Source organism: Hylobates moloch, unplaced genomic scaffold, assembly GCF_009828535.3.
Source record: "Hylobates moloch isolate HMO894 unplaced genomic scaffold, HMol_V3 SCAFFOLD_4, whole genome shotgun sequence".
Taxonomy (NCBI): domain Eukaryota; kingdom Metazoa; phylum Chordata; class Mammalia; order Primates; family Hylobatidae; genus Hylobates; species Hylobates moloch.
This window is the reverse complement of record NW_026652279.1, coordinates 49182425-49195392: the sequence shown is the minus strand read 5'-3', so window position 1 is coordinate 49195392 and position 12968 is coordinate 49182425. Positions and strand designations below refer to the sequence as shown.

The 12968-nt window shown below is 35.5% G+C and overlaps 1 protein-coding gene across 11 annotated transcripts in view; it reads left to right on the top strand.

Annotated features, from left to right (window-relative positions):
- SLC35A5 (solute carrier family 35 member A5) overlaps positions 1-12968 on the top strand; it is a 52331-nt gene that overhangs the window by 9668 nt on the left and 29695 nt on the right. For 4 of the 11 annotated variants that reach the window (XR_009213132.1, XR_009213131.1, XM_058437512.1 and 1 more), the window contains exons 5-7: positions 1926-1993; positions 8489-9269; positions 10625-10693. Coding sequence is in view for 8 of the 11 variants with exons in the window: in XM_058437512.1 (XP_058293495.1) it covers positions 1926-1993; positions 8489-9269; positions 10625-10690 (915 nt within the window). In the remaining 3 variants the exon portion in view is untranslated. Of the gene's footprint in view, positions 1-1925; positions 1994-8488; positions 9270-10624; positions 12105-12968 lie in introns of those variants that run through there. The other 7 variants (XM_032150179.2, XM_032150177.2, XM_058437513.1 and 4 more) reach the window with 2 other exon arrangements.

The window sequence follows — 12968 nt, the reverse complement described above, 5'->3', positions numbered from 1 at the left end:
AGGCAGGCCCAGCTGCTTTAAGTTTCAGTTACCCACTCTATAAAATAAATAATAATAATAATAATAATATACTAGTTCAAAGGCAGGGAACTGGGCCAGTTGATCACCTGAAGTTTTCTTCGGCTCTGTAATGCATGTTGCTAATAAGTGTCCAGTCCATCTAGAATCTGTTCTCTCCTAAATTCTTCCGTTTTTGAGAATTGCTGCCCCCAACAAAATTATGCAAATTCAATACATTTGATTGTATTTTATCACAGATGCACTCTAAATTTCTGTCTCTTTTCTGTGTCCCCCAGTACCAAAGCAAAATGGCATCTTCCTTATTTTTCTTCCAGCTTATTGCTTTGCCCTTCCTTCCTGATTGTGAACAACCATGTATCTTACAGAATAAAACACATGCATACTCTGTGTATTGCTGTGCCTGAGCCTATTGAAGGAATTAAATAGAGATGCATGGAACGTTTGGGCCAAAGAGCTCTGTTGTTTTATTTATTTTATCCTCTTGCATGGAAGGAGTTTTCAGAATTTTCAGAATTCATCAAGCCAGTCAGGCTGCATGGTTAGGCACTTTTGCACTGCCCTTAATGTGATTGATGAAGGCCACTATTTCTACACTTCGCAGCCACTTTCCTCTTCTCCTCTTACTCCTCTCCTAACTAGGGGTTCACAGGCATTTGCCTACAGAGAAGTACACTGAGAAAACCTTAAAATGGTGGTTCCCATAAGAATTTAATAGAAAAACAACAATGTTATATTCTCGGAGTTGTTGCCATTTTTAATTGAGTTTTATCTTTAATTTAGCTGCATATTAGCCATGTTTGTTTTAATTAGTGGGTATATATGACTGTTAGTATCTTTTGGGGTTTAATCACCTTAAAGTGATAGCAAGCAGGAAGGCAGGGTGAAGTACATCCTAAGATTTGCATTAAAAAATTATTACTGTTGTCAGATCTAATTATGGGCAGCAATGATGGAATTTCATGCTTTCTGAGCATAATGTATACATGTTCAGATTAATACTGTCATGTGTGAAATAGGACTGAATTCGTAAAAACAAATGGTTTTAAAATCTGGCTGATACATTTCTAAGTGTTTAGAACAACTTGAATCAGTGTGCAGGGCTGTCAAGTATGAGTTTGGTATTGAGTTACTGCAGTTCAACCAGGAAAATTGATACAATTCCTAGAATGGTAAAGATGCTTAAAAAAATCTATACTTCAGGCCGGGTGCCGTGGCTCACGCCTGTAATCCCAGCACTTTGGGAGGCCGAGGCGGGCGGATCACGAGGTCAGGAGATCGAGACCACCCTGGCTAACACGGTGAAACCCCGTCTCTACTAAAAATACAAAAAATTAGCCGGGCGCCGTGGCGGGTGCCTGTAGTCCCAGCTACTTGGGGGGCTGAGGCAGGAGGATGGCGTGAACCTGGGAGGCGGAGCTTGCAGTGAGCCGAGATCGCGCCACTGCACTCTGGCCTGGGCGAAAGAGCAAGACTCCGTCTCAAAAAAAAAAAAATCTATACTTCAATTTTCTTACTATATTAATGAGCCATACAATACCTACCTTCTATGTGACCACAGAAACAGTGTTAAAAATCCATAAGGCGCTTTGAGAACTTTGAAAAGTAGGCTTCATAAGCATAGCAACTGTCATTTCTAGACCTAAACCTTTAGAATTTATAAGTAATTTCAGATCTGTATATAAAGATTATTTACACAGGCAATGCCTGGACAATAATTTGATCATATCTACATAAATTTGACAAGCTACAAAACTGGAATTTAATCCTTAGTTGAAATTGCTACCTTAATAACCCCTCTGTTTTTTGACCAAAAAGCTTTTTTTGTCAGGTGAACTGCCAAGCTAGGACATTTCTGAGGTCAGTACTTTGTTTGGACTGTAACTGTATCTTCTCTTTCTTTCTAGGCCATGGCTGTTATCTTCTCAAATTTTAGCATTATAACAACAGCTCTTCTATTCAGGATAGTGCTGAAGTAAGTAACTTGCTGTGAAAACATATATCATACTTTAAAATAACATAGCCCGGTTTCAAATGATATACCCAGAACACTGAGCCCTCAGAATCCCAAAGCCAGGATTTTGTTCCTAATTGGCTTTGTGTACTGGGCACGTTTAAGCCATGTAGAAAGTAGCTCCAGTGCTAGTCCATCTAAATCCTCTGTGATCAGATGAATGAAAATGTCTTGAGCATCTTAAAAATGAGATAATTGACTGTGTTATAGTTAGTATTTTCATATTTAGTGCCAGATTTTCAACAAAGAATTAATGAGCTTTTTATGCAAAATCTTTCTGCAGTAATAGGGAAGCAAATGGTTCCTAAGATTGTTAATATATTTGTAATTTGGAGTTTGGAGATAATAGATAATGACCAATTTTTTATTAAACTATTTGAGATGAGGACGTGATTTAAGCACTAATTAGCAGAGGGTGTATGTGAAGAATCTAGTCAAAATTACAGTTAAGAAAGGTAGGTTTTTAAACTTTTAAAAATGTTATCACCAATTTTTACTATCTCCAAGAGGACCGTTGAATAGTATAAACATTTTTAAGTAAATTAAGCTCCCTTCAAAGCAAAAGCCAGAGTGTCCTAAGGCAGGAAGATGGTACAGGATCTGGATACTTAACTTCAGTTTAATTTCTTATTTAATGATAATGATTAAAAAATAAAATTAATTTCTTATTAAATTTGTTGTTTTTTTAAATTTTACATTTTTGATTTATTGATTCTCAGTGTGCTGTGTGATAGTATGTTCTTTCATAATTTGTGTATATGAAAGGGTGACTGGCTTGGTACAAAGATTTAATTTGTTGAGTCCATGATATGCTTAATATATAAATTATATAAGATTCCTGATATATTTTCTTTTACCCTGAGGAAACATTTAATTTGATAGTTAATGTGAGAGATAAGGAAAAAGTGAACAATACGTTTAGCCCAGTTTAAATGTTAGAGTACATCGAAGTTTGTTCTATGTATCTGTTTGTCAATTTATTTGTGAACTGTGAAAATAATTCTTTAACTAAAAAAATGATATTCCAAAAACATTTTGAAGTCTTTGAAATCACTTTGAATCTCACTTTGTAGTATAAAAAGTTGACTTTTGAGAAAATGTCTGCAAGCAATAATATTTGTATATTGATTCCTGTGATAGATTAGCGATGCACTTCTGTGAAGATAAATAAAATGGTTCCAAGACCATTTCCATATTCCAAGATGATAAAAGGATCACTGTTTTAATAAGGGAGTACAGGTCTCAAAAGCATGTCTTTTTAAAGTGTCATTTACTTTAAATGAGTACAGATGGTATTATACTGAAATTGTATAACATAAAAATATTACATCAAAATTACATCAATTTAAAACTGAATTTACTAAAGACTAAAAGTATGTATTGCCTGACTTGAAATTGGCCAGTAGCTTTAGTCTTATCCTATAGTAAGTATTCCTTGTTAAATTTTTAAGCATTTAACTATTTGTATTAAGAAAGTTCATTCTAAGTTTAAATCTAAATCTATTTATACTATACATGTTAAATATTTGCTTTTCATACTAATTATAATATTGATTACATTTTGCTAATTTTAATAATAACTAACACTGGTATGAATTAAAGTTCAAAAAAATTTCTACATACTTTCTTATTTTCAGAGGAATAATACTGATTCTTAGACATATATTTGCTTTGTTGTTGACATCTCTCTGTTTTGTGTCCTTGGAAAATAACATGCTAATAATCTAATATTGTCTTTTATGAGAATGCCTTTTAAGTATTTTATTACTTTTTTTTAAGACAGAGTCTTACTCTGTCACCCAGGCTGGAGTGCAGTGGCACCGTCTTGGCTCATTGCAACCTCCTCTTCCCGTCTTCAAGCAATTCTTGTGCCTCAGCCTCCCAAGTAGCTGGGACTACAGGTGCACACCACCACGCCCAGCTAATTTTTGTATTTTTAGTAGAGACAAAGTTTCACCATTTTGGCCAGGCTGGTCTCAAAACACCTGACCTCAGGTGATCCGCCCACCTTGGCCTCCCAAGGTGCTGGGATTACAGATGTGAGCCACTACGCCTGGCCTTAGTACATTTTTTAACTTTTTTTCTAATTGTGGTGAAAAAAAAAATTTACCATCTTAACAATTTTTTGGGTGGGGGGCGGGGGGGTATGGAGTCTTGCTCTGTCACCAGGCTGGATGGAGTGCAGGGTCGCAATCTCAGCTCACTGCAACCTCCGCCTCTTGGGTTCAAGCAATTCCCCTGCCTCAGCCTCCGAAGTAGCTGATATTACAGGCACGTGCCACCACACCCGGCTAATTTTTTGTATTTTAGTAGAGACAGGGTTTCACCATGTTGGCCAAGATGGTCTCGATCTCCTGAACTTGTGATCCACCTGCCTCGGCCTCTCAAAGTGTTGGGATTACAGGCGTGAGCCACCGTGTCCAGCCCATCTTAACAATTTTTAAGCGTACACTTTAGTAGTGTTAAGTATATTCATGTTGTTTTGAAGTAGATGTTGAACTCTTTCACCTTACAGATTTGAAACTCTAAGTCCATTAAACAACTCTCCTTTCCCCGCCTCACCCTAACCCCTGATAACTACCATTTCACTCTCTGTTTCTATGAATTTGACTACTTTAGATTCTTCGTATGAATAGAATCATACAGTATTCATCTTTTTGTGACTGGCTTATTTCACTTAGCTTAGCATATTGTCTTCACGGTTCATCCATGTAGCATGTGACAGGATTTCCTTCCAATTTTTAAAGCTGAAAAATATCTCATTGATATATATGCTTTTACTACATTTTGAAGTCAACTTTGTTCTATTTTGATCTTTTTGGAGTTGGTGGAGTGCATTGTTTTTCCCTATTTAATTTACTCTTTGTGAATCATTTGATGGTCTTTTTGCCCTTCGTGATTAAATTTTGACCTAGAAGTAGCAGCTTAATAGTTCTATCACATATTCTTTGTTTGTCACTTTTCGTTTAGAATATTAAATCTGTTGTCTTATACTTGATTGTAGCAGAACTATCAAATACCTTTCCCATACAGGTAAAGAATACAAGGCTACAAAATAAAATAAAATAATTAAAAAAAATTTTTTTTAAGGAAAAAAAGATAAATAATTTTTAAAAATTCTTAAAAAGAATATAAGGCTACAAAAGCAGGCAAAAGTAAGTCTGGTAACTACTGCAGGAATTACTTGGAGGAATTTGAAAGTGGGAGAAAGAAAAATATTATCTAAATGTCCTATTGTCTTTTCTAAAAAGAATAAAGTACCTAAAGGCATTCTCATAAAAGACAATATTAGATTATTAGCATGTTATTTTCCAAGGATTCAAACTTTATGTGAATGTATAGATTTGTTCTTTGAAGTATAAGCCACTGGTTCATGGTAGAAACTGGTAGCAGGCATTATGCCTTGTAGCTTGCTTCCCTGGTTTGCTTGTAACCTAAGCAAAGTTGTACAATCTTGTTTGCTTTAGCTTTGGGAAATAATACCAACCTAAACATTGAGATTGGAGGCAAAAGATAACCAAGACCAGCACTTATTTTTACCTAAAAAATGTATATGTTTCTCTGACCTCCTCAAAGAGAAGGTATGGAAAAAAATTATTTAAAAATAAATTTTGAAACATAGTGGATGTCTAGGAAGTAAGGGTAAAGTTTAGTTACTGTCTGAAACAGCAGAAGAACAAAGAAAAGTGCCACTCAGTAGTAGTACAAGCATTTCTCCAGAATCATTCATTCACTTGATAAATTTTCTCTGTGATTTCTCATTATAAATCTGCCCCTTGTCACTCTCTTTGTGCTACTAAGAAATGTGTTTTGTACAGTTTCTTGAGAAAACAATTATATGAGTCTTTCCATTTAATTGTCTTCATACCCTGCATTAGTTTACTACCACCAAATACAGAAGTGCTCTTATCTGACACAATTTGAACCTATTGGTTAGTTGCTAGGAAAACTTATAGTGGTGAATCATATACGTAAGTATATATAGAAAATATCTAAACAATTTATTTTAACTTAGAATATGTAAATATACATGTATTCATCATTCTTCTAATGTTGAACTAAAGCCTCTTCTTTGAGTATGTGTTACTGATTGAAGTTCCTTAGCTCACCTATATGTTATTAGAAAACAGCTTTTTATCTTCTGAATGATTTACCTTCACTTAGTCTTCCCAAAGTGTTCAACTTAGTTTTCATAAAAACAGCTTCTTGTCTTTTACTCATAGTTTATCATTTATGTAATCTTTATGTAGTGACAACAGTGAGGTCACCTGGCAAAAACATGTTTAGGAACAGATTCTGTGAGCAAACAATTCACTTGGGAGGAGAGGCCCTCAGGAAGAGTAGCCTTCTAGCCACAGGCATTCGGCTCCGAGCATCCATTACTATGTTTCACCGAGGCAGTGGAGAGATGAGTGAAGTGAGCTTCCACTGTTTTGTTAAACCAAAGAACAAATTCGGTCATGCAGACTCAGTTGTCATTTCAGATTGTCAGCTGACTTTACAGGGTAATTTATTAAGCTTTGTTTTCTTTCCTAAAAATCTACCATTTTTAATTTTTAGCTTAATCCTTAATAAATTTTACATTCCTTAGAGCATTACCTTGAATGAGTAATTGTTTACAGAAGGTGTTGTCTAGCTTAAGGATTTCTTTCTTTTTTCTTAATATTAGTGAAAAATGTATAGCTGCTACAAAACTTTTAGAGGAACTATACGTTATGTCATTGCCTCACTTGTATGTGATTTGCAAAAATTAATTATATAATTATTTTTGTAAAATGGACACCCATTTTTTATCTCTGTGGTCATTCTGTTTGTTTTCTGCTACTTAATGTGTACCAGCTGCACCTTCAGAAATTTAAGTGGTTAGTTCACAGTTTCTTACCTGATGGCATAAGGCTGTGCTAACGCCATCAGTAAGTTCTAGATCTGGCTATTTGAAAATTACATACATATGAGAAAGCATATAATAGTGTGCACAGGTATGCTGCTATCTAGGCTAGTCTGTGCATTTAGCAGTTTCAGAGCATGAAGCTTTAATGCACACAACTTCCTATATGTGCATCCTGGAAACTTAGAATTATACTTAGGAAGTGTGATGATGCAGAAGGAAGACATACAAAACCATGGATCCGATCCCTTCTTTAGTCTTTAAGTACATGACCTTAGGGAAATCTGTTATGTTAACTGTTTCCTCCCTTAGAGCAGAAATGCCTAAGTGTATGGTAGGTGCTCAATAAATGCTCCAATGATATAAAAATTCTCATAACTTCTGGTTCTCACCTATTGCTTTACACTTCTGCATTTTTTATGTTCCTCTTTTTTTCTTGGTGTTCCCCTTCTTTGCCTAACTAACTGATCTTCAAACATCAAGATTTTGTTCCCCCAAGAGGCCTCCTGACAACGCCAATGAGAGTGAGATATTCCTCTTTGTCAGCATTGTACATTCTTGTTGCCTTTGCATAGAGACTCTTCCCTCTGCCTAGATATATCACCACCTCCTTTTTCACATGATAAACTTCAATTTATTTTTCATCTTTTAGCTCAAGTGTCATTTCCTCTTTGAAGCAATACCTGACTATTTACAGATTCTAGTGTTGCTCAGTTTACTCCAGTTGTCCCATTAATCACTTTTCACACATACTGAAATCATTTAGTTTCATTGTTTTCTCACTGTTAAAGCATAAATTCCTTGAACATGGAGATGTCATCTTTATCTCCCCAGATTGCCTGGCACGTAGTAGCTGCTTATTAAACATCTGTTGAATAGAATGAATCAGCAAAATGGAATAATAATAGTACATGTCCTTTATATCTCACAAGTTTGTTGCTAAGGAAAATAAATAAAGGATTGTTAGGACTTTGTAAACTGAAATACTACCCAAAATAACATTTTTCTTTGGCTTGTCAGCCAGCAGTTTGCTGTTTAATGCTCTATGATTAGGCCACGGATCTAGAGCCGACCTTCTTCTTTAAATCTTTTTTGGGTTATGGACACCTTTAAAGATTTGACAAAGCTTTGCAGGATCTCCTACATAGGGGGAAATTAATCTATACACAAGATTTCTGAAGCTCATCTACATTCTTTCTGGTTCTAGGAAACCAGGTTGAGAATCTCTGCTGTAACTTTATAGTACGATAAAAGTTATTGTGTCAGAGGTCCAAGATAGCTCTAGAGGTAGAAAGGAGGCCATGTTAAACTTGTAGGTTAAAAGGAAACCTACACAGAAGGGAAATGACTTGAGCAGCCTTAGGGGATAGGTGTTATAAAAATGAATTAAAACATTAAATTTGAGAGACAGGCACCAACAGGTTTTCTCTGAACTTGAATGGTAGGAAATGCTAGCAAAAACTGGGTCCAGTTTATTCAACCAAATACTCAAGTGACTGAGTTTTCAGTAGAAACTATTGATATGGGGGGAAAACAGTAGTAAAATCTTGTTTTTCATCTTTGAACAGGAGGCGTCTAAACTGGATCCAGTGGGCTTCCCTCCTGATTTTATTTTTGTCTATTGTGGCCTTGACTGCCGGGACTAAAACTTTACAGCACAACTTGGCAGGACATGGATTTCATCACGATGCCTTCTTCAGCCCTTCCAATTCCTGCCTTCTTTTCAGAAGTGAGTGTCCCAGAAAAGACAATTGTACAGCAAAGGAATGGACTTTTCCTGAAGCTAAATGGAACACCACAGCCAGGGTTTTCAGTCACATCCGTCTTGGCATGGGCCATGTTCTTATTATAGTCCAGTGTTTTATTTCTTCAATGGCTAATATCTATAATGAAAAGATATTGAAGGAAGGGAACCAGCTCACTGAAAGCATCTTCATACAGAACAGCAAACTCTATTTCTTTGGCATTCTGTTTAATGGGCTGACTCTGGGCCTTCAGAGGAGTAACCGTGATCAGATTAAGAACTGTGGATTTTTTTATGGCCACAATGCATTTTCAGTAGCCCTTATTTTTGTAACTGCATTCCAGGGCCTTTCAGTGGCTTTCATTCTGAAGTTCCTGGATAACATGTTCCATGTCTTGATGGCCCAGGTTACCACTGTCATTATCACAACAGTGTCTGTCCTGGTCTTTGACTTCAGGCCCTCCCTGGAATTTTTCTTGGAAGCCCCATCAGTCCTTCTCTCTATATTTATTTATAATGCCAGCAAGCCTCAAGGTCTGGAATACGCACCTAGGCAAGAAAGGATCCGAGATCTAAGTGGCAATCTTTGGGAGCGTTCCAGTGGGGTAAGTTTGTGAGGGTGCTCCTTTTTGCTTGTTCTTCCCAAATTTAAAGCATAGTTAATTCAAGGAAAAAGATAAAATCAGTACTGATTTGTCAAAGAATGTATTGGATCTCTGACTTTTAAAACCGAATCAACAAACATTCCTTGGACTCCTGATGTTTGCAACGGCTCGTCATCAATGCTGTCAGGTGTAGAGAAAAAGTATAAGTCAATCTCAAGGACCTTATGTGTTATTTCATAGAATACTATAGAATTATACACCTGGAAGATACCTCACAGGTTGTCTTGTCCTGTCTCCATAGTTTTACAAGTGAAGAAACAGGCAAAATGGTTTACAGATAATCAGTGAAAGGACTGGTACACCTATATCTGACTCCAAGTCCGTTTCTCTTTCTATTCCACCATGGTTAGGGAAATAAGCTCATTTGTGAGAGAAGTTGGCCTTTCATATTAATAAGTCTTGTTAAATAGAAAACCTGGCTCATCAGTCCTCCCCGTGGTTATTCATAAGCCAGTATGCCAGAAGGGCAGGGTTTGTTTATTTCACTAGAAAGGTAGTTTTCAAAAGGATCCTTGCAAGGCAAGTAGGAGGAAAATATTTTCTAGAAAAATGCTTATGCAATTATTCCGAATATCTCCCAGTTGCTTGCAATTGTTTTGGAAGGCTCTGTCAATCATTTTATTGGCAAATTAATGATCTCTTTGAAGATTCAATTAAGGAGTTAAATATATGTTAAATAAGTGAAATAGACATCTAGCTTTAGATTTACAATTTTCTTGAACACACAAAATATGAAATATTTTATACAATGAGCATTTCACTCTTTGGGAAAAATAATCTATTGCTTAATAACATTCATGGCAGAGCTTCCCTGGGTGTAATGCCTCTTGTCATGATTCAACAGATTCTAAAGATGAAAAAATTAGGATCTTGAGTTTCAGATACCCTGCTCTTAGCCAGAGTGTATATCCAGAAGTCCTATATTCTTTTCCAACAGCTGATAATGCCATTTGCTCTAATTTTTAAGCAAAAGAAAATATATAGGTAACAAGGCCTATGAAGGCCTATTTCTCTAACCTTTAATCATTTTTCTGCAATACCAGCAGGTGGTGCTCCTCACTTTGCTCATGATAGCTTTGAAATTTTGAGTACTGAGTACACTTCACTTTTTTATCCTCTCATACTTCTATAGTTAACTTTCCAAGAATGCAAGTATTTATTTAATTTGGCCAGGTTATATCTATAGCTTAATGAGGTAAGATCAGTGATTTGTTAGTAAGGTTTCCCCTTAGTAATCTTTAAAAATGCTACCTTTCCAGTTTTGTTCTAATTACTGCTTTCATGTTTCCTTTTAGGATGGAGAAGAACTAGAAAGACTTACCAAACCCAAGAGTGATGAGTCAGATGAAGATACTTTCTAACTGGTACCCAGATAGTTGGCAGCTCTCTTGAACCTTATTTTCACATTTTCAGTGTTTGTAATATTTATCTTTTCACTTTGATAAACCGGAAATGTTTCTAAATCATAATATTCTTTGCATATATCTAGCTACTCCCTAAATGATTCCATCCAAGGCTTAGAGTACCCAAAGGCTAAGAAATTCTAAAGAACTGATATAGGAGTAACAATATGAAGAATTCATTCACATCTCAGTACTTGATAAATCGGCAAGATATATTTGCAGATTATTTTCCTTGGCCTTCAAGCTTCCAAAAAACTTGTAATAATCATGTTAGCTTGTATATACACATAGAGATCGATTTGCCAGATATTCACAATTATGTAGTTCTAGTTAACATGCCAAAGTCTTCCCTTTTTTAACATTATAAATAATCTATGTTGTTTCTTGAATTTTGAGGCCCTAGAGATAGTCATTTTGCAAGTAAAGAGCAATGGGACCCTTTCTAAAAATGTTGGTTGAAGGACCTAAATACCTGGCCATACCATACATTTGGGATGATGTAGTCTGTGCTAAATATTTTGCTGAAGAAGCAGTTTCTCAGACACAAAATCTCAGAATTTTAATTTTTAGAAATTCATGGGAAATTTGATTTTTGTAATAATCTTTTGATGTTTTAAACATTGGTTCCCTAGTCACCATAGTTACCACTTGTATTTTAAGTCATTTAAACAAGCCATGGTGGGGCTTTTTTCTCCTCAGTTTGAGGAGAAAAATCTTGATGTCATTACTCTTGAATTATTACATTTTGGAGAATAAGAGAGCATTTTATTTTATTAGTTACTAATTCAAGCTGTGACTATTGTATATCTTTCCAAGAGTTGAGACACTGCTTCAGAATCATACCAGATTGTCAGTAAAGCTGATGCCTAGGAGCTTTTAAAGGGATCCTTTCAAAAAGATCACTTAGCAAACACATGTTGACTTTTAACTGATATGTGAATATTATTACTCTAAAAATAGGAAGACCAGTAATATATAAGTCACTTTACAGTGCTACTTCACGCTTACAAGTGCATGGTATTTTTCATGGTATTTTGCATGCAGCCAGTTAACTCGTAGAGAGAAGTCAGGTGATGATTTTAAAAATTAGCAAACAAAAGTGACTTGTTCAGGGTCATGCAGCTGGGTGATGATAGAAGAGTGGGCTTTAACTGGCAGGCCTGTATGTTTACCGACTACCATACTGTAAATATGAGCTTTATGGTGTCATTCTCAGAAACTTATACATTTAAGTTTCATGCAGATGAATATAAGGTAATATACTATTATATAATTCATTTGTGATATCCACAATAATATGACTGGCAAGAATTGGTGGAAATTTGTAATTTAAATTATTATTAAACCTATGTCTTGTGTTGCCACTCTGTCATTTAGGGTGGGATGTGGAGTTACTTTTAATCTTAAAAAATAGAGTGAGACAAAAACCTACACAACTTTTAAAACTTTCTCTTTAAGTAGATCTTTACTTCTAACAATAACAAAGGCATTTTCATCAGTTATGTGAGATAGGAAGATTATATCTATTATGGCGATTTATTTTAAAGGTAAGGGAAATGAGGTACAGCAGGACCTTTTTAGGAAATGTGGCATACAAAACATTTTTATCTCATAAAACATAAAAATTACAAAAATATTCTTACAAAGATATCACATACAGAATACATTAAATAGCAGATTTCAGTAGTGCAAGGAGATTGATTTTCTTATTTACAATTACTTTTTTTTCTCACCTTACTCTTTGGGAAGCATTTTTTGCACAAAGTTAAGTTTACTTATGTTAACTTGCCACTTAATGAGAGAGGGAGAGAAAGAGTGAGAGCACAAGATCATGTGCTGGAACTAAAAATGTTAAGTTCTGTTCGACCCAGCAATCCCTCTACTGGGTATCTACCCAAAGGAAAATAAATCGTTTTATCAAAAAGACACTTGCACTGGTATGTTTATCACAGCAGTATTCACAGTAACAAAATCATGGACTCAACCTAAGTGTCCATCAGTGGTGCCTGGAATAAGAAAATGTGGTACATATACACCATGGAATACTTTGCAGCCATAAAAAATAATGAAACCATGTGCTTTAAAGCCACATGGATGCAGCTGGAAGCCATTATCCTGACTGAAATAATTCAGAAACAGAAAATCAAATACCATGTGTTCTCACTTATAAGTGGGACCTAAACAGTGGGTACACGTAGACACAGGATTCCAAAGTGAGAAGGGTGATGTATTAGTC